Below are 20,881 nucleotides of genomic sequence, written 5' to 3'. Positions count from 1 at the left end.
CAGTCTTTTTCTCAGGGTAGAGGATTCTAAAACTAGAGGGTACAGGCTTAAGGTGAGTGGGGAGAGTTGATGAGGGATTAAAGGGCCTGTTTCCCTACTGTGCAGTGCCATGACTCGATGCCACTGTGGGTGAGCTGAGGGTTTGTGGTCACCTCTTGCTTGTGTTATGTTGCAGGTCCCTAGGATTGCCATGTCCAGACCCACGCTCTCACTTGCGGCTGCTGGTGGCAGCAGTTACCTTTGTGGTCTGTGCGACACAGCAGGTCATCAGCATGGGAGGCAACAGCAGCCTACCCCAGTCGGACTGGATCTGGAACCAACTGCACTGCTGGGAGGGCGTCTCGGAGCCCAGACAAATTGGAAAGGTGAGGCACTCTCTCCCCACTCCCCCATTCAGCCTGGAGGCAGGTACTATAGTGGCACTTCAGCGGCTTTTAAATAAACTCATGGATGTGCAGAGAAATGGATCGCGTGCAGGCAGATGAGATTAGTTGAACTTGGAATATAGTGTTAAAATGTTATATCCTTACAGTCATAGAGAGAATGCAGATACGTTAGACTTTAGACTATGGAGATACAGTGTGGAAATAGGCCCTTCGGCCCACCGATTCCGCGTCGACCGTACACTAAGACTATCCTACACACTACGGACGATTTATAATTTTACCAAAGCCAATTAACCTACAAACCTATTTCTCTCTATATCTCTCGTTTCCCTTTCCCCTGACTCAGTCTGACGAACGGTCTCAAACCAAAACGTCAACTATTTCTTTTAGTTTAGTTTAGTTTAAAGATACAGCGTGGAAACAGGCCTTCGGCCCACGAGTCCGCACCAACCTGTGATCCCCGCATATTTACATTTATCCCAAACCAATTAACCTACAAACCTGTACGGCTTTGGAGTGTGGGAGGAAACCGAAGATCTTGGAGAAAACCCACGCGGTCAAGGGAGAAGGTACAAACTCCGTACAGACGACACCCATAATTAGGATCAAACCTGGGTCTCTGGTGCTGTGAAGCAGCAGCTCTACCGCCACTGTGTTTCTCCTCTTTATAAAAGTAAATGGTGCAAGGTTCTCAATGAGGTAGGCTGGGAGATCGGCACTACACCCTTAGCTCACAAGAGAAACCTTCAGTAGTCAGATAGCAGCAGGGATGAAGCTGTTCCTGAATATGATGGTATGTACTGTCAACCTTTTATATCTTCCACCCGATGTGAGAAGGGAGAAATGGGAATGACCAGGGTATAAGCAGTCCTCATGTATAATATGATTTGGGTGGATAGCACACAAACAAAGTTCACTGTTCACTGTGGATGGCTTGATTGTCATCATGTATAGTCTTTCCAGTGACTGGTCAGCACGCAACAAGAACGTATTTCATTGTACGTCCGCACACATGACACTAATAAAGTAAACTAAACTGAAAGCTGACCTCATGAATGCACAGATCTGCAGACAGTGAATCAGAGGGCGACAAAGATTGAATGTATATGAATTTTATTTTCCAGATCAAATCGGTTTGGCACATAGAAGGGCAGACCGCGTATAAGGTCCAAGGGGAGGGAGTTGGAACCATCTTCAAGGTCAACCCCGAGACTGGCGACATTGGTGTCTACAGAGTGTTGGATCGGGAGAAGAAAGATCAGTACAGATTAGAGGGGAGTGTGATCAACAAGAATACTTTGAAGCAAATTGGCACCAGCACCAACTTTACCATTCGAATACTGGACGTCAATGACAATGCACCCATATTCACCAAGGATCCATTCAATGGAACCGTTGCTGAGATGTCCAGCAAAGGTAAGGACTCAGAAATATTCATCAATATGGATAAGAATGCCTTAGATAGGTGAAGGGCTAGGGTTATTATTGTCACGTTTCAAAGATCAGATGCGCCATACACAAATATATTCGGCAAACCTAAGTGCAATAGATAGTGAAAGGGAAGATACAGAGTGCGGAATATAGTTCTCAGCATTGTAGCACATCAGTTCCATAAACAGAGTCCAATGTCCACAATGGGGTAGTGGTGAATCAGACAGTACCCCAGCTTATGGAATGTGGTGGTATTTCAAGCTTCTATACCCTCTGCCGGATGTAAGCAGAGAGAAGAAGGAATGACCGGGGTGGGACAAGTCTTTGGTTATGTTGGATGCTTTCCCGAGGCAGCGTGAAGTGTTGATGGAGTCGATGATGGGGAGTCTGGGTTGTGTGATGGACTGGGCTACATCCACAACTCTGCACATTCCTTGCGGCCTTGGTCAAAGCTGTTCACAAACGAATGTGTGGTGAAAGATGGTTTCATCACACATGGTTGATGAAAGTGTACGCTGTCCGGACGTGCTTTCTGTGGTGTATCTGTAGAGTTCTTGGAGGCAAGCCAAATTTCCTCAGTCTTCTCAGGGCAGCATGGTGGCACATAAATAGAGTTGCTGCCCTACAGTGCCAGAGACCCGGGTTCCATCTTGACTACGGGTGCTGACTGCATGGAGTGTGTAAGTACTCTCTGTGACTGTGTGGTTTGCCCCAAGTGCTGCAGTTTCCTCCCACACTCCAAAGACGTACACGTTTGTACGTTAATTGGCTTTGGTAAAATTGTAAATTGTCCCAAGTGTAAGGGGTGATCGTTTTAGTGTACAGGGTGATCGCTGCTCGGCGCAGTCTCTGTAGGCCGAAGGGCCTGTTTCCGTGCTGTATCTCTAAACTAAACTAAACTAAAGTAGAGGCGTTGGCATTCCGTCTAGCTGGTAGATTTCTACCGAGTAGAATGCAGGAGACGAGATGGATGGCATCAATTGGACGTTTCAGAGCAAGTCTCATTTTGACTCATGAGTTTGTTTTCTTCCCCCACCCAAGGCACATCTGTCCTGACCATCAGCGCCCATGACCCAGATGACCCAACTGTGGACAAACATGCAAAAGTAACGTACAAGATTCTGAGCACGCAGGATAATTTCTACATTGATTCAATGTCCGGTGAGTAGCAGATATGATCTAAAGCAACCCTCTCAATGATTCAATGATCCAATCATGCAATTGCCAGCGAGCCGTCCCTCTCCGATCTTTCAGTCTTCGTGCCCCGTGATGGCACGTTCCGCAGCCGACCCTGAAGACTCGAAGGTTTAGACCGCTCGGTTCCCCCACCGGTCCTTTGTCCAGCATCCGCCGCTGTCGCTGACTCTCTCTTCCTTCCGGTTCTCGGTCTTTGGGGTCGAGGGGGAGACGAGCCTTGGACCGGCTCCCCCAGTTCCGTGGCCGGCTGCCCGTCTGGGTTTGGTAACTGCCCGCGCCGCCCCATGTCCATCGACGCCGGCGGTTCAGAGGATGTGAATGAAACCCATCTTTCAGAAGTACACGGTGGTCTCCAAACTATTCAGCAGCTTATGAAGACGCCATGTCTGATTCGGTGCCGATAGCGGGGCAGTGTTTTAAACAACGCGGCCAATGGCAATTTCACCTCCAAATTTCTACTTTACACTGTCACTCTCAAACCGTCTTCACTATCTTCAAGAGAGAGTCAAGCATTTTATCGGGATGCATCACAGCATGGTTGGGGAACAGCTCTGTCCAAGAAGGCAAGAAATTGCACACGGGTGCGTAAGCGGCCCAGACCATCACACACACCTTTCATTTTCTCCATTTACACTTCATGCTGCCTCGGCAAGGCCACCAGCATAATCAAGAACCAGTTACACCCCAGTCATTCCAGAACTGTGAAAACGAACACCTCCAGATTCAGGGACAGTTTCTTCCCAGTTGTAATCAGGCAACTGAACCATCCTCTCAGCAACTGGTCCTGACCTCCCATCCACCTCCAATGTGGTGTATCTGTAGAGTTCTTGGAGGCAAGCCAAATTTCCTCAGTCTTCTCAGTGCAGCATGGTGGTACATATATATCAAACTATCAATCTATCTTTGATACCTTCAAACTATCTTCAATCAATCTTTTCTGAACGTTATCTTGCACTTAACATTATTCCCTTCATCTTGTATCTGTACACTGTGGACAGCTCCATTGTAATCACGTATAGTCTTTCCGTTGACTGGATAGCACGCAACAAAAAAATGTTTTCACATTTACTCGGTATACGTGACAATAAACTGAACTAAACAAACCTAAACTAGTGTGTATAATTCTTCATATGCACCGGCAATGGAACAATAAAATCCTTGCAAACGAATGCTGTTAATTAAAATCACTCTTATTTTTCTAACCTAGGAACCATATATGTAAAGAACACAAACCTGGACCGAGAACGGAAGAAGGACTATCAGCTGATAGTACAGGCCAAGGACATGGGGCTTGACCAAGGAGGAATGAGCTCTTCGGCAACTGTGCACATCTCTCTGACCGACATCAATGACAATGCCCCCTTCTTCCGGCACAGTAAGGACTATTTCATGTCATTGGAGCAGAATTAGGCCATTCAGAATAATGAAAGCCCTGGATAGAGTGGATGTGGAGTGGATATCTCCACGTAAGAGTCTAGTTCGAGAGGGTACAGCCTCAGAATAAAAGGACTTACCTTTCGAATGGAGATGAAGTGGAATTTCTTTAGACAGAGGGTGGTGAATCTGTGGAATGAGGGTGGTGAAAGTGGAGTGGAGGCCAAATCATTGGATATTTTTAAAGTGGAAATTGACAGGTTATGATTGGTACGGGTGTCAATGGTTATGGGGAGAAGACAGGAGAATGGGATTGAGAGGGAAAGATAGATCAGCCATGATTGAATGGTGGAGCAGACTTGATGGGCTGAATGGCCCAATTCTGCCCCTATGTCTTAGTGTTTCATGATAAATGCAGGCATCATTGCTGTGGACAGAACCGTCCTCTCACCAACTAGAGAGCAGTCCTGACCTACCAACTACGTCATTGGGACACCCGGACTATCTTTAATCAAACTTTACTGGGCTTTATCTTGCACTTAACATTATTCCCTTTATCTTGTATCCGTACACTGTGCATGGCTCAATTGTAATCGTGTGTAGACTTTCTATTGACTGGGTAGTAATCAACAAGGAAGATTTTCACTGGACCTTGATAGACTGAATGGTAGATCAGCCTTGATTGAATGATGGAATAGATTTGATGGGCCCAATGGCCCAATTATGTTCCTATGCCTTCTCTAACTATGTTCCTATGCCTTCGTGTTTCATGATAAATGCCGGATTCATTGCTGTGGATTAACAGCTCACTGTCACTGACTAGTTGTGAAAGTACCATAATAATCCAAGGTACACCATGCCTCTTGTCCCATAACTGATTGACCATCACTAAACAAGAGCAGGGCTGATGTAGATGTTAGTGTTTGCTCAGGGTCCAGGCCGGGTTAACGTGAGTGTTGTCCCGTGTGCAGGGCAGTACAATTACACTGCATCAGAGGCGACCCCTATCGGAGCTGCTCTCGGCCGGGTGAAAGCAGAGGACCTGGACGAAGGCATGAACGCAAGGATATTGTACACAGTCATTCCCGACGACATCTTCCAGATCACCACAGACCCACGCACACAGGAGGGGGATGATAACTTTAAAAAAGGTGAACCGCCGTTCATTTGATCCAACCTTCCCTGTCCCTGTAATGGGAGTGTGTGATGGGACAGTGTCAAGGAAGCTTCACTCCGTATCTAACGCACGCTGTACCTGCCCTTATTTATACAGAATGCTTGTATTTAAAACAAACATAATCAAAACTGTCTATGTTGGCAGTTTACAAAATAAAAAGTCATCAGTTGTAGAGTGTGCAGGAGCAGCTTCCACGTCACGGAACATCTCGGAAAGGCGGCTCATGTTGCGTGGGGCCGAGTTTCGGGAAGGGACCCAGGCCGTGGGTGATCCTATGAGCAATTCCGAAGGAGCGAGTGTAAGCTCAGTCGGAATTGTTCCATGCACATGCCTCTCCTCAATACCCACCGTGACCGGTCACTCTCGCAACAACAACACCCCCCTCCCTCACCCTGAGGAGCAGCGCCCTGGCTGAAGGGAACCAAATTCCTAGCTTTAAGTAGAACACGATAAAAGGCAGGCAACTCCCGCCTAGCGCGTCGACTGATGCCCACTGCCGGGAGCCGTGTGCCCTCCTGGAGGCAGCTCCCCTGGGGCCAGCGTGTGCCATCTAGTAGGGCACTCAGAGTACATGAACCTCCACAGGGTCCTGAGACGGAGAGCCACCACCTGGGTACAGACACAGACCAGCGACTGGCCACCCTCCTTCAAGGAGAGACTCGGAAGTTTCTCTGCACTGGGAGTGTGTGGCAGGACTATGTAGACGGAGCTTCACCACCATTCCTCTGTCACGTCAAACCTCTGGGTAATTCCTTCTCCAGCCAAGTTCTTATTGTGACCGCGTGGGTTTCCTCCAGGTTTAGTTTGGTTTAAAGATACAGCAACGAAACAGGCCCTTCAGCCCACCGAGTCCGTGCCGACCAGCGACCCCCACACTCTAGCACACACTACACATTCGGGACAATTTACAATTTTTACTGATTAACCTACAAATCTGCACGTCTTTGGGGTGTGGGAGGAATCCGGGGCATCCGTAGAAAACCCACATGGTCACGGGGAGAAGGTACACACTCCATACAGACAGCGCCCATAGTCAGAATCGGACCCGGGTTCTCTGCCGCTGTAAGGCAGCAGCTCTACCGCTGTGCCACAGTGACGCCCCGGCATTCCGGTTTCCCCCCACATCGCAAAGACGTGCAGGTTTGCTTGTTCGTCTCCCTCCTGGTTAAACTGCCCCCCGATCACTGCCCGCCTTCCATCCCGACAGCCGCTGGATTTTGAGACGCAGACGAGGCACCGCGTGGGGGTGGAAGCCGAGAACCCCACCCTGGTGAAGGGCAAGCAGTACAAGACGAGCACCACCCTGCTCATAGACGTGCTGGACATCGACGAACCTCCTGTCTTCAGCCGGTCCCGCTACATCCTCCGAGTGGCCGAGAACGAGCCCATTGCTACGGCCGTGGGCAGCGTGTCAGCAGCAGACCCCGATCACGCAAAGCAGCCGGTCAGGTAAGGGACCAGTATTGAAATCAGCAGGTTAAGGGACCAGAAACCCTTCTTCAGACTTCACACTGAAATCAGCAAACCACTGCAACCCCCGGCTGCAACTCTAGGTGGTGTTGTGTAGCAAGGAACTGCAGATGCTGGTTAACAACGAAGATAGACACGAAATGCTTGAGTAACTCAACGGGGCAGGCAGCATCTCTGGATAGCAGGAATGGGTGACGTTTCGGGTCTGAAGAAGGATCTAGACCCGAAACGTCACCTATTCCTTCTATCCAGAGATGCTGTCTGTCCCGCTGAGTTACTCCAACATTTTGTGCCTATAGTAGGTGGAGTTGGTCCATGTCTAAGGGACAACACTGGATCTACACCCAACCAGTGCCCTCTCCCTCTCACACTCCCCATCTCTCTCTTCCTTGCTCGTTCGTTTGTCTATCCTCCCTCTCTCCTCCCGCTATCTTTCCCCCTCTCTCCTCCCCATCTCTCCTCTCTCTCCTCCCCCTTTCTTCTCCCCCTCTCTCTTCACCCTCTCCTCCCCTCTCTCCTCCCAACCTCCCCTCTCCTCCCTTGTCATCCCACTCTCGCTCTCCCCGCATTTTCTCCTCCTCTTTCCCCTGCTCTTTTCTCTCCTTCCTCCCTTTCCTCCCACTCACCATCAGGTAAGAGCTACAATGTAAGAGACCTGCATATGTTCACACTGAGATAAGCAAACCCCACTGCAGGTGCTGGAGAGCTTCAGTGGGAGCAGACGTCAAGAGTCCATAGTGTTTCATTGTCATTGTCATTTCATTGTTACTCAGCGCTCGTAGTGTGTGACAGGACAGGGTGGAGGCAGCTTCACCACAATTCTAAGTCAAACGTTTCGATAATTCCCACAGGACATCCCAAAGCACTTCACAACACTTGTGTTACGAGTTTTCCAATAAGAGTCCCATCCCGCCAACAAAACATGTTGCTTTATCCCCTCTCACGTGTTTGTATAGTTTTTCCTTTAAGCCCATCCCTGGGTGTTCCCCACACCCTTCTCTGGGCTGCATAGTGGCATCGGAGGCCCGGGTTCAATCTTGATTACAGGCGCTGTCTGCACAGAGTTTGCACGTTGGGCAGGCAGTATCTGTAGAGAGAGAGACACACACACTAAATTCACATTTCGGGTTGTAATGTAATAACAAGGAAGTGCACCAACAATGGACTCAAAATGCTAGAATAACTCAATGGGTCAGGCAGCATCCCTGGAGAACATGGATAGGTGATGTTTAGGGTCAGACAGTCTGAAAAAGGATCTCGACCCGAGACGGCACTATTACTTTTCCCCAGGGATGACGCCTGACCCACTGAGTTACCCCAGCACTTTGCGACTATCTTATGTTTCAGGTCAATGACATTTTATCGATACAGGAGGATGGTTGAGGTTTTAAGTGCAGATAGATGTGCAGGAGCAAAAGGGGAAATGAGAGGGAAGACCGGGGAGGGAGGTATCATCAGAAGAAAGGTCATCAATCCGAACGTTGACTCTGTCTCTCCACAAACACACGGAGTTGTTGCAACATTTTCTGATATTACTATCGGTTTATTACTGTCACGTGTACCGAGATACAACAAAGGACTTTGTTTGCATGCTATCCAGTCAAATCGAATTGTACCACACATGAGTACAATCAAGCCACACACAAATACAACAGGCAGTGCAAAGAGAAAAATATCAGTGCAGATAATAGTGTTACAGAGAAAAAGTGCAAGGTCCACTATGAGGTAGTTTGGAAGATTGGAACTCTAATCTCGCTTATGGGAGGACTGTTCAGTAGCCTGATAACAGTGGGGAAGACCTTTTAGACTTTTAGACAGCATGGAAACAAGCCTTTCAGTCCACCGAGTCCGTGCTGACCACCATTCACCCCGTACACTAGTTCTATCTTACACACTCTGAACAAATTTACAATTTACAGAAGCCAATTAACCTACAAACCCGTATGTGTTTGGTGTGGGGGACCAGAGTACCTGGAAAAACCCATGCGGTCATACGGAGAACATACAAACTCCACACAGACAGCACCCGAGGTCAGGATCGAACCCGGGTCTCTGGTGCTGGACGGCAGCAACTGTAGTGCTGCACCACTGTGCCGCCCATTACTGTGTTTACCTATTCCTGAAACTTCAAGTTTTTGTATCTTCATGCTTTAGGATGCTCAAAGGTTTATTTATTCATCGAGTATTTTATGTTCTGGTGCGGGCAGTTCTAACAGCTGTTGTTTATTCCCAGCTATTCATTACTGAATGGCATGGACTTATTCAGAATCGGGGACAATGGAATGATTTACACCAGAAAGTCACTGGATCGAGAAGCAGTGGCTTGGCACAATATCACCGTGGCTGCCAGTGAAGTTGGCAAGAGCAGTAAGTGTCCACCCTTTACCTTGATCTTCCCATCTTTGCTGTTGTTACCTCCTCTCCTGTCTATTGTAATCGACACCTCACCTCAATGACATCACAGCCTGTAACTCTCTTTGAAGATCTGTTACTTTAGTAACGTTGTTAGCGCCTTCTACATGGCGACTCTTGTATACTTGCACTGTATGAAAACAAAGAATCTCACTGTAGCAAGGACACGTGACAATAAATTATCAATAAATCAAAATCAATCAAAGCTCAAAATATAAATCCCAAAACCCATCAATTCAATTCCAGCCTTTAACGGGTGGCACAGTGGCGCAGCAGGAGAGTTGCTGCCTCATGGCACCAGAGACCTGGGTTCAATCTTGACATCGGGTGCTGTCTGCACGGAGATTGTACATTCTCCCTATGACCTCGTGGGTTTCCTCCGGGTGCTCCGGTTTCCTCCCACACTCCAAAGATGCACAGGTTTGTAGGTAAATTGGCTTCTGGAAATTGTAAATTGTCCCTAGTGTGTAGGATAGGGCTAGTGTACAGGGTGCTGGTCGACACGGACTCGGTGGGCCTAAGGGCCCGTTTCTGTGTGGTATTTCTAAAGCTAAAGCTAACTCTCTCCCACTTACTAATTATTTTATCTCTAAGGCTCTTCGTTCCAACACATCCTTATCAGCCAGAGACTACTATAGAACGTTTCTCTCATAAGTCCATTTACAAATTGAGAATGGCTACTTCCATTCATACCTTCACAAAGCCTCAGGCCATCCATAGGTGGCCAAACTCATTGAGCCCAGCTGGGCAACAAATGGGCCAGTTCAGTGTCATCCACACTTCTGTAGGTCTGGAATCTCAGCGACATCAGCCTGAGAGACTGGAGATTAAAGATAGACACACAAACCTGGAGTAACTCAGTGGGGTCAGACAGCATCTCTGGAGAAAGTCCATAGAAGACATTCATGAATCAGACAGGTTTCAGAGAGCTAAAGTCATAGAGCTCAGAAACAGGCCCTTCAGCCGACCTTGTCCCTGCCAACCAAGTGAGCACTCTGGATTAGTCCCATATGCCTGCATTTGGCTCATATCCTTCCAAATCCTTCCTATCCATATCTGTCCAAATGTATTTTAACAGTTGTAATTGTATCCACTTCTACAGTTTCCTCTGGCGGTTCATTCTACCCTCTGAGTGAAAAAGTAACCCTGAGGTCCCTCTTAAATCTCTCCTCTCACCTCAAGCTTGTGTCGTCTAGTTTTAGAATCCTCTACCTTGAGCATTCATGCATTTTCACGCCACTTCACCATGCATTTTCATGATAATTCAAAGTTTTGACCGTTAGGACAAATTAATTTAGTTCAGTCGGATTCCACAGGGGCAGTGCTGGGATTTGAACTCATGTCTACACTTAAGGACTGGACAATTAGCTCAGTGGCAGAATCTTAACCCGGCCATATGTTACTGGGTTTCAACAACTAAGTTACAGAGATAGGTTGAATAAGTTAGGTCTTTATTCTCTGGAGCGCAGAAGGTTAAGGGGGGACCTGATAGAGGTCTTTAAAATGATGAGAGGGATAGACAGATTTGATGTGGACAAGCTTTTCCCTTTGAGAATAGGGAAGATTCAAACAAGAGGACATGACTTCAGAATTAAGGGACAGAAGTTTAGGGGTAATATGAGGGGGAACTTCTTTACGCAGAGAGTGGTGGCAGTGTGGAATGAGCTCCCAGTGGAAGTGGTGGAGGCAGGTTCATTGGTATCATTTAAAAATAAATTGGATAGGCATATGGATGAGAAGGGAATGGAGGGTTATGGTACGAGTGCAGGCAGGTGGGACTAAGGGGAAAAAAATTTGTTCGGCATGGACTTGTAGGGCCGAGATGGCCTGTTTCCGTGCTGTAATTGTTATATGGTTATATGGTTACTGACAACCAGCTCAATGACCTTCCTCTCTCCTCCTTCATTCTTCGCCCTCTCTCTCGCCCCCTCACTCCTACCCATCCCCTCTCTCTCCTCCCTCTTTGCCTACCTCCTGCCTCTCTCTCCTGCGTCTCTCTCTCTACTCTCTCTACCTCCCTCTCTCTCTTCCCTCTCTTTCCACCCTCTCTCCTCCACCCTCTTCCTCTCTCTGCCCTCTCTCTCCTCCCTCTCTTCTCCTGCTCTCCACCTTCCCACCAGGCAGAAGATGCTGAAAGCTTCACCCTGCAAATCCACTCCCGTCCACCCGCCGGTTTCCCTCATAACTAGGTCTCTGTAATCTGGTTGTTTGTATCCCGGGAGCCCTGCAGAGACATTTGTTCTAATTCCAGGCCTCCAGTTGTTTCAGCAGGTATTCTCTTGCTTGCTTTACAGATTCCACATCCTACGCACCTGTGGCAATAAAAGTTCTGGATAAAAATGACAATGCTCCCACACTTGCTGACAGCTACTTCCCCCACGTCTGTGAGAATGATCCAGTTGGAACGGTAAGTGGAGTTGGTCCATATCTGTATGGCAACACTGTGTCTACAACCAGCCAGTCTCTCTCACCCTCTCTTTCTTGCACCTCCATATGTCTTTTTCTTGGTCTCCCCCTCCTTTCTCCTTCTCTCCTCCCTCTCTCTCCCCTCTCTCTCCTCTTCTTCACCCTCTCTTTCCTCCCTCTCCTCTTCTCCACCCTCTCCTTCACTCTCCTCCCCTTCTCCCTCTCTCTCCTCCCTCTCTCTCTCCCCCTCTCCCCCCATCTCCTCCCCCCTCTCCTCCCTTCTCTTCTCCCTCTTCCTCCCTCTCCTCCTCTCTGCCCTCTCCCTCGCTCTCCTCCCTTTCTCTCCTCCCCATCTCCTCCCCCTCTCTCCTGCCTCTCTCCCCCCTCTCTCTACACTTTATATTTCCTATCCCTGATTCACTGACTACAAAAGCTTGAAAGCATTTACCACCAAATTCATGAACAGCTTCTTCCCCGCTGCTATCAGAACAAAACTCTCATAAACTAAGAATGTTGGCCCGATCTCCCAATCTACCTTGTTGTTGCCCTTGAACGTTTCTCATCTGCACTTTCGAGCTGTGCAACCATTTTACGATGCATCCTGACAGGATACTCCCTATAGTGCATCAGTGGACGTCGGTGAGAATTGTTGGAGATGGCACGGTGGCGCAACGGTAGAGTTGCTGCCTCACAGCACCAGAGACCTGGGTATAATCCTGACTACGAGTGCTGTCTGTACTGAATTTGTACGTTCTCCTTGTGACCGCGTGGGTTTTTTTCCTCTGGCTTCCTCCCACACTCCAAAAGCACACAGGTGTGTGAGGTAATTGGCTTTGATAAAAATCGTAAATTGTCCCTAATGTGTATGATAGTGCTTGTGTAATAGGGATCGACATGGACTCGCGCGCCGGTCAACACAAACACAAGTGGGCCAAAGGGCCTGTTTCCTCACTGTATGTTTAAAATAAAATAAACTAAATATGCCAAACTTCCTTGGTCTTTTTAATGCAACAATACACAACACGTCACTGATTCCAGCTATGCTATTATATTAAAACATGCTACACCTCACCAGATTTAACAAAGCAATTTGATTTTCAGGTCATCCAAGTGATCTCTGCTGTCGACAAGGATGAAATGACACCAGATGTGAAATTCTTCTTCAGTATTCCACTGAAGGCCAGTAACTTCTCTGTGAAGAACAATGGTGGTAAGTAAATTACTCCGGTTGCAAAGGTCAAATAATGGGATATAATTTGGATTGGGATGCTTCTTATCTTTGGTATAAACCCAACATCTGCAGTTCCTTGTTCTTTCATTAATGATTTCCTTCCCTCTCTCCCCCTTTCACTCCCTCTCCCTTCTCCCCCTCTCCCTTCTCCCCCTCTCCCTTCCCCCACACTCTATCAACCTCCTATCCCTCTCCCCCTCTCTCCTCTCCCCTCCCTCCCCTTTCCGTCCCTCTCTTCCTCCTTCCCTCCCTTCTCTCCCTGTCTCTCTATCTATCTATCTATCTCTCTCTCTCCCCAGATCACACTGCCAACATCACCGTGAACCAGGTAGGCTTCAACCAGAAGGAGATGAGCAAGTTCTCGGTGTTGATCGTCATGGAGGACAAATGGCCAGAGCAGCAACGCCACGCTGGACATCAGCGTGTGCTCCTGTGACCGGGACAGGAATCCCATCAACTGCAACAACTTGGCTGCACTCCGCTCCGGGGTCACAGTCACCATCCTGCTCATCATCTTCCTCTGCATCATCATCACCATCGGTGAGTCTGCTCGCACCCCACCCAATGTGTCTCACATGGCACATGCAACACAGAACATGAACATGCAACCTGAATGTAGAACACGCAACATAAACATGGAACATGCAACAAAATCGTAGAACATAAACATCGAACGCAAACATAGGACATGCAACATAAACATTGAACATAAATATAGAACGTAGACTTAGAACATGAACATAGAATATAGAACATAGAATATAAATATAAACAGAGAATGTGAACATAGACTGCGAACATACGCATAGAACATACACAGAACATAGAACATGAACATAGAACATGAAGATAGGACATAGAACAGGTACATAGAAAATAAGCAAAACATAACAAAGAACATAGATCATAAACATAGAAAATAGAACAGTAAAGTGCCAGAGGCACATTGTTTGGAGTGATATGGGCCAAACGCAGGCAGATGGGAATAGCATTGATGGGGCTTCTTCAGTTGGTATGAGCAATTTTGGCCGAAGGGCCTGTTTCCATGCTGTATGATTCCCTGTCTCTATGACATGAAGAAGCCCTGTGGCCCACAATGTCTGTGTCAAAAATGATGCCAAGTCCTTCTCATATCTCCCTGCACACACTCCATACCCCTCAATTCCCTGCAATTCCATGTGCCCATCCAATAATCTCTTAAATGCCACTGTCATATCTGCCTCAACCACGACTCATGTTAGTGCTTTCCAAGCCCCCATCACTCCCAGTATAAAAAATCTTGCCCCGCACATCTCCTTTAAACGTTTCCCCTCTCACTTTAAAGCTATGCCTTCTAGTATTTGATTTTCCCTTCCTGGGAAGAAGGTTCAGACTCTATCTATGCCTTTTATAATTTTATATACTTCTATCAGTTCTTCCCCTCAGCTTCTGGCGTTCCAGAGAAAGCAATCTAAGTCTGTCCAATGCCTCCCTCTTGTGGTGACCTTCCCTTGAATTACCCGACTTCTGCTAAAATTGGCCTCAGCCACAAGTCAGGATTTACCTGGGTTCTTGAAGAAGGGTCTTGACCAGAAACGTCACCCATTCTTTCTCTCCAGAGATGTTGCCTCTCCCGCTGAGTTACTCCAGCATTTTGGGTCTATCTTCAGTTTAAACCAACATCTGCAGTTCCTTCCTATACCTGGGTGCTTGTTGGTTAGCATGGACTTGTTGGGCTGAAGGGCCTGTTTTCTAGCTGCATGACCCATGACCTCACAATACGAGGCACGTGGATATGGAGGGAATGGAGGGATATTGATCATGTGCAGGTAGATACAGTAAGAAATGGACACAAAATGCTGGAGTAACTCTGCGGGTCAGGCAACATCTCTGGAAAAGATATATGTGATGTTTTCGGGTCAAGACCCTTCTTCAGACTGAGAGTCAGGGAAATGGGAAACGAGAGATATACAATATCCAGACTCTAAGTCGGAAGAAGGTTTCTTCCGACACATAGATAAGAGATGGTCTTGGCATCATGTTAGGCACAGACATTGTGAGCTAAAGGGTTTGTCCCTGTGCTATACTCGTCTACATTCTATGCTGGTGTGTATATCTGTGGACGGTGATGCACTTGTTATGGATATTGCCTTCATCTCTAGAGTGCCTCTTCCCGCAGGACATCCCAAAGCACTTCACAACACTTGTGTTACGAGTTTTCCAATAAGAGTCTCATCCCGTTAATAAAACATGCTGTTGTCATCCCCTCTCACGTGTGTGTATAGTTTTCCCATAAGCCTATCCCTGGATGTTCCCCCGCTACCCTTCCCTGGGCTGCATAGTGGCATCAGAAACCCGGGTTTGATCCGGACTACGGATGCTGTCTGTACAGAGTTTGTACGTTCTCCCTGTGACCGCTTGGGTTTCCTCTGGGTGCTCCGGTTTCCACCCACAGCCCAAAGATGTGCAGGTTTGCAGGTTAATAAGCTTTGGAAAAAAATTGTAAATTGTCCCTAGTGTGTAGAATAGTGCAAGTATATGGGGCGGTCAACACGGACTTATTGGGCCGAAGGGCCTGTTTCCACACTGTATCTCTATAGTCTCATTTAAAGGGTGTTCAACATGACACCTTCTCAAGGTGGCACAGCAGTAGAGTTGCTGCCTTACAGAGAGCCAGGATCGATCCTGACTATGGGTGCTGTCTGCATTTAGTTTGTACGTTCTCCCTGTGACTGTGTGGGTTTTCTCCGAGTGCTCTGGTTTCCCCCCACAACCTAAAGACGTACAAGTTTGTAGGTTAATTGGTAAATATAAAAATTGTCCCTAGTGGATGTAGGATAGGGGATCGCTGATCGGCACGGACACGGTGGGCTGAAGGGCCTGTTTCAGCGCTGTATCTCTAAACTATGTTTAAACTTGTCCTGATATTATTGACTCTGACCAACTTTTCCCTGTATTCTCCAATGGAGCCCCAGTTAATAGTGATCAGCAGTGTTAAATCTGCCCTTAATCTTCATTGCTCTATGAATCTCATCTTCAGCCTCTCCGCTTCACTGAAACCCTTCAACCCTGATACAACTCTCTGCATCTTTTCCAAACACTTCACAAGCCTTGCTGCCGTGCGCCAGCTGAGACCTGAATAGATATACAATATTTATACTTCATTTATAAAATATTTAAGATTTATTAAAAATTTACAATTTTGAAAAGTTTATTGAAAGTTCCTTTCCTTTTGCAAAAACCTCCATCCGCCTTCTCCACAACCAACAATCTGCACTGTCACCTTCATTCACCAAGGAGTCTGGAATCAGGGCTTTGTCCTGCCTATCCCCTCCCTCCTCTCTTACAGCTTTGCTTTAGATACAGCGCGGAAACAGGCCCTTCAGCCCATCGAGTCCACAACGACCAATGTTCAACCCGTTAACTAGCACTATCCTAAACACAAGAGACAATTTACAATTTTTGCAGGTAAAATAACCTACACATTTGTGTCTTTGCAGTGTGAGAGGAAACCAGAGAAAACCCACACATACACACTCTGAACAAACAGCACCTCTGAACAAACAGCACCTGTAGTCAGGATCGAACTGGGTCTCTGGCACTGTAAGGCAGCAAATCTACCACTGTGCCACCTCTCTTTCAGCCTTCTCCCCTCCACTCCACTTCCCTGCCACAATCAGCCTGAAGAAGGGTCTTGGCCCGAAACGTCACCTATCCATGTTCTAGCACTTTGTGCCCAAGGTTGAGGAGTGGTTTTGTCACTCAAGCTGTTGTTGTGCATTTGCCTGTCTTGGTCGCCCCTCCCAATGTTCACGACCTCTCTTTCTCCCCTCCTTGCCAGTCCTGGCGGTGCTGATAGTGCGTTGGAAGCTGCAGCGGAAGAGTTCGTTCGGGGGCCTGGTGAAGGTGCCGGGGGAAATCCGGGAGCAGCTGGTGCAGTACGACGAGGAGGGAGGAGGAGAGATGGACACCAACAGCTTTGACATCTCCGTGCTGAACTCCCTACGGACCAAGGGAGCGCGGCCGCTGAGGGTGACCGACTGCCCGCCCGTGTACGCCCAAGTCCGGAAGCCTGACGACAACATGGGCACGGTGGTCAGGATGAAGAAGGACGAGGCGGACGGAGATAGGGACGGGCTTCCCTACGACACACTCCATGTCTATGGCTACGAGGGTGCTGACTCGGTGGCCGAGTCACTTAGCTCCCTCGATGTGTCCTCCGTCGACTCCGAGCAGGATTACGACTTCCTGAATGACTGGGGCCCCAGGTTCCACATGTTGGCCGAACTCTACGGATCCGACCCTTGCAGAGAGAGCTTGGCATACTGAGGTGGGAGAGGCATGTGAGAGGGTGGAGCATTCTGGTGGTGGAGATACTAACTGGATCATCAGTAGGTATACTGTTGGATAGCCACTCCGTCTATCCATGCAGTTATCACATGCAGTTAGTTCATCACCAATCTCATAAGTTACAAGAGCGGAATTAGGCCATTCGGCCCATCAAGTCTACTCCAGCATTCAATCATGGCTGATCTATCTTTCCCTCTCAATGCCATACTCCTGCCTTCTCCCTATAATCCCTGACACCCGTACTAATCAAGACTCTATCAATCTCTGCCTTAAGGATATCCATTAATTTGGCCGCCACCGCCATATTCGACAATAAATTCCACAGATTCACCACCCGCCGACAAAATAAATTTCTTCTCCACTCCTCACCTTCTTTCTAATATCTCAACTCTCTCCACCCCTTGCTTTGGTCCCTCATACCAGATTCCATTCAAACTCAGATAGGAGCCCCAAGGAACTACAGATGCTGGAATCTTGAGGAAAACACAAAGTGCTGAAGGAACTCAATGGGTCAGGCAGCATCTGTGGAGGAAATGGACAGATGATGTTTCACATCACAAAACATCGCATGTCCTTTCCTTCCACAGATGCTGCCTGACCCATTGAGTTCCTCCTGCACTTTGTATTTTGGATGGAAATCCTGCTTGTTTATCCTTGCAGATTGTGTTCCAAATAAACTGTGCGGTCAAATTAACTGACATTTCTAGATTAATACGGGTGTCAGAGGTTATGGGGAGAAGGCAGGAGAAAGGGGTAAGGAGGGAGAGATAGATCAGCCATGATTGAATGGCGGAGTAGACTTAATGGGCCGAATGGCCTAAATCTACTCCTATTCCTTATGACCTTATGACATGATAGGAAACTTCAGTACAGCTCCACCAACGATTTTCCGGCAACTGGTGATCCTGCACCTCCTTTCATCCGGAAAACATTAAGAGAGCACATTTGAATTCCCCCACCGCCAGAAGTTGCCCCAAAAATGTGGCACTTAGGCCAGGTATGGTGGCCAACCTCGACCTCATCGGGACTTCCACGGCTGGACTTCCAATCGATGGGTCGGGGCTCTGGAACTCCGGCCCGGCCCGAGCCAACAGACCCGTTCCCATGGCCGATTTGCGAGGCTGACTTTGCGGGCCAGTGTCTCGGCGGCCTAGGCGGAACTTTCCGGTACCATTGGGTTCCTCTCGGAGGCTGTGACCTCTGTTGGTCCTGCAAAGTGGATAATCTTGACTGGAAGCAGAAGTGCCGGAATATCGGTGGTGGGCCTGTATTTATGTCAGATCAAGTGATTATGAGTCAGATCAGTGAGATTTGGATGCTTTTCTGTCCATTCACTTACCAATCTTTGGGAATTCAATCCATTGGCATTCCTGTAGGAAAACCAAACGTACCATGTGTACTGTACATTCCTTTTATTCTGTAAACTTGGAAATCCTCAGGTGTAATCATTCCTCTCTCTCTATTTCAATGTATCTTAACTTTTTTTAAGTTTTCTTTTTCAATGCCCAATGTAGTGTGTTGGTAAAGTTGTGAAAGTTTGGTGCCTCTGTGCAGACAACATATTCTCATCCAACTTCTTTTAAGCAAACTGATTTTTTAATATCAACGTCGGTGAACAGCTGAGGTATCGCACAGCTGGGCCTTCTCAAGAAGAAGGTGTGTTTTTCTGTTCACATATTATATTGTATGTGTCACATTCAGGCTGTGACCAGTATATCTGTGATGTAGTATTAACTTGTTATTAACATGTTCTTTGTTGTAAGCCGGTAATCTTCAGTAAGAGTTTGTAAATGTCAATAAAATTAATTCAACTAAACTTAAATGCAGACTGTTTTAGGAACTTGGAATCATAAGAATAAGAATTGATGGCACAGTGGCAGTGGAGTTGCTGCCTTACAGCGCTAGAGACCCGGGTTCGATCCTGACTACTGGTGCTGTCTGTAAGGAGTTTATACGTTCTCTCTGTGACCGAGTGGGCTTTCTTCGGGTGCTCCGGTTTACTCCTAGATCCCAATGTGGTGCACATTTGTCGATGAATTGGTTTCTGTAAATTGTCCCTCATGTGTAGAATAGAACTAGTGTATGGAGTAACCGTTGGCCGGCACGGACTTGGTGGGCCGAAGGGCCTGTTTCCACACGGGACCTCTAAACGTAAACCTAAATTAAACTGAACCCAATACTTCCCAGTAAACCCATTAACATCTATTTGATCCCCCCCCCCCCCCCCCCCCCCCCCCCCCCCCCTTTTCTCTCCAATACCCCCCCTCTACCCCCACCCTTCCGTCCCCTGGGCCCCACCTGGGCTCCCACCTATTTCCCCTCCCCGCTACTTTCCTTCCCCTGGCTCACAAACTGCAACTCTTCAAACCTGTCTCACGCCTATGGTTTTTAATCTCTCTTTGTTCCATCTACCACCATGTTAAAAAAAAGTCTCCCCTTGCCCATGTTGATCTATTACCAGCCAGGTTTTGTCCTGTCTCTCCTCTTTTCCAGCTTTCTTCTCCAACCCCCCTACAGTCAGTCTAAAAAAGGGCCCTGACTCAAAACGTCACACATCCATGTTCTCTAGAGACGCTGTCTGACCCACTGTGTTACTCCAGCACTTTGTGTCTTTTTGTGTAAGCTATTGCCTGTAAAATACCAGGACTTGGAATTTTGCAATCAGTGAACGGACAGGAAACACCCACAGGTGCACGACGTTTGAGACAGGTTGCCACTTCCTTTCTTTGTTGTCTGTAGCCGGATCAGTCAATCGACAAAGAATCAAGAGCAAAAAAACACCGACAAAGAAATTTCATAAAGGTACTTCAGAGATGGAGGTGCTCAGGTTGCCTGGCCAACACGTGACTCCAGATCTACCAATGTCGGTGACTCTTCACCACCTTCTTGGTCGACGGGAAGTTGGGGGTGGACAACATGTCTAGCACTGACATCACAGCTTGGTTTGCAAACTGCTCTGTCCAAGACCACATGAGAGGCGGATGTTCATAAGTTAATGTGATAGGAGCAGGATTAGGCCATTCAACCCATCAAGTCTACTCCACCATTCAATCATGGCTGATCTAACTTTCCCTCTCGACCCCATTCTCCTACCTTCTCCGTATAGCCCCCGTCACCCGTACTAATCAAAAAACTGCCAATCTCTACCTTTAAACTATCCATTGACGGCCTAACACAGCCATCTGTGGCAATGAATTTCACAGATTCACCACCCTCTGACTAAAGACACTCCTTCTCACCTCCTTTCTAAAAGGTACGTCCTTTTATTCTGAGCCTAGACTCTTCAACCAGACCTTTCATTATTCAGTAAGTTCCAATGAGGTCCCCTCACCCAAATTGGAGACGAGAAAAGTTCAGAACAAATCTGTGCCGGCAACAGATATCCTCGGGATAGGTGGAGTCCATAATGGCCCATTGTTGGCTGCAGAAAATGCACGAATGACAAGTATACAAAGATACAAGCTGTGG

General features: G+C 47.6%; 1 protein-coding gene across 1 annotated transcript; it reads left to right on the top strand.

Annotated features, from left to right (window-relative positions):
* The first annotated feature begins 190 nt into the window (after window positions 1-190).
* LOC129705311 (cadherin-5-like) lies at window positions 191-19,235 on the top strand. Its single transcript, XM_055648828.1, is given in 14 exon segments — window positions 191-211; window positions 213-365; window positions 1,511-1,802; window positions 2,859-2,978; window positions 4,222-4,389; window positions 5,360-5,517; window positions 5,519-5,539; window positions 6,773-7,014; window positions 9,269-9,402; window positions 11,742-11,854; window positions 12,955-13,063; window positions 13,384-13,471; window positions 13,473-13,624; window positions 16,905-19,235. Coding segments are annotated over 14 exon segments (2,259 nt in total). The 3' UTR covers window positions 17,393-19,235.
* The last annotated feature ends 1,646 nt before the right edge of the window (window positions 19,236-20,881 follow it).

This window comes from Leucoraja erinacea, chromosome 17, assembly GCF_028641065.1.
Source record: "Leucoraja erinacea ecotype New England chromosome 17, Leri_hhj_1, whole genome shotgun sequence".
NCBI classification, from domain to species: domain Eukaryota; kingdom Metazoa; phylum Chordata; class Chondrichthyes; order Rajiformes; family Rajidae; genus Leucoraja; species Leucoraja erinaceus.
The sequence above is the reverse complement of the archived record's forward strand: the minus strand, read 5'-3'. Positions and strand labels throughout refer to the sequence as shown.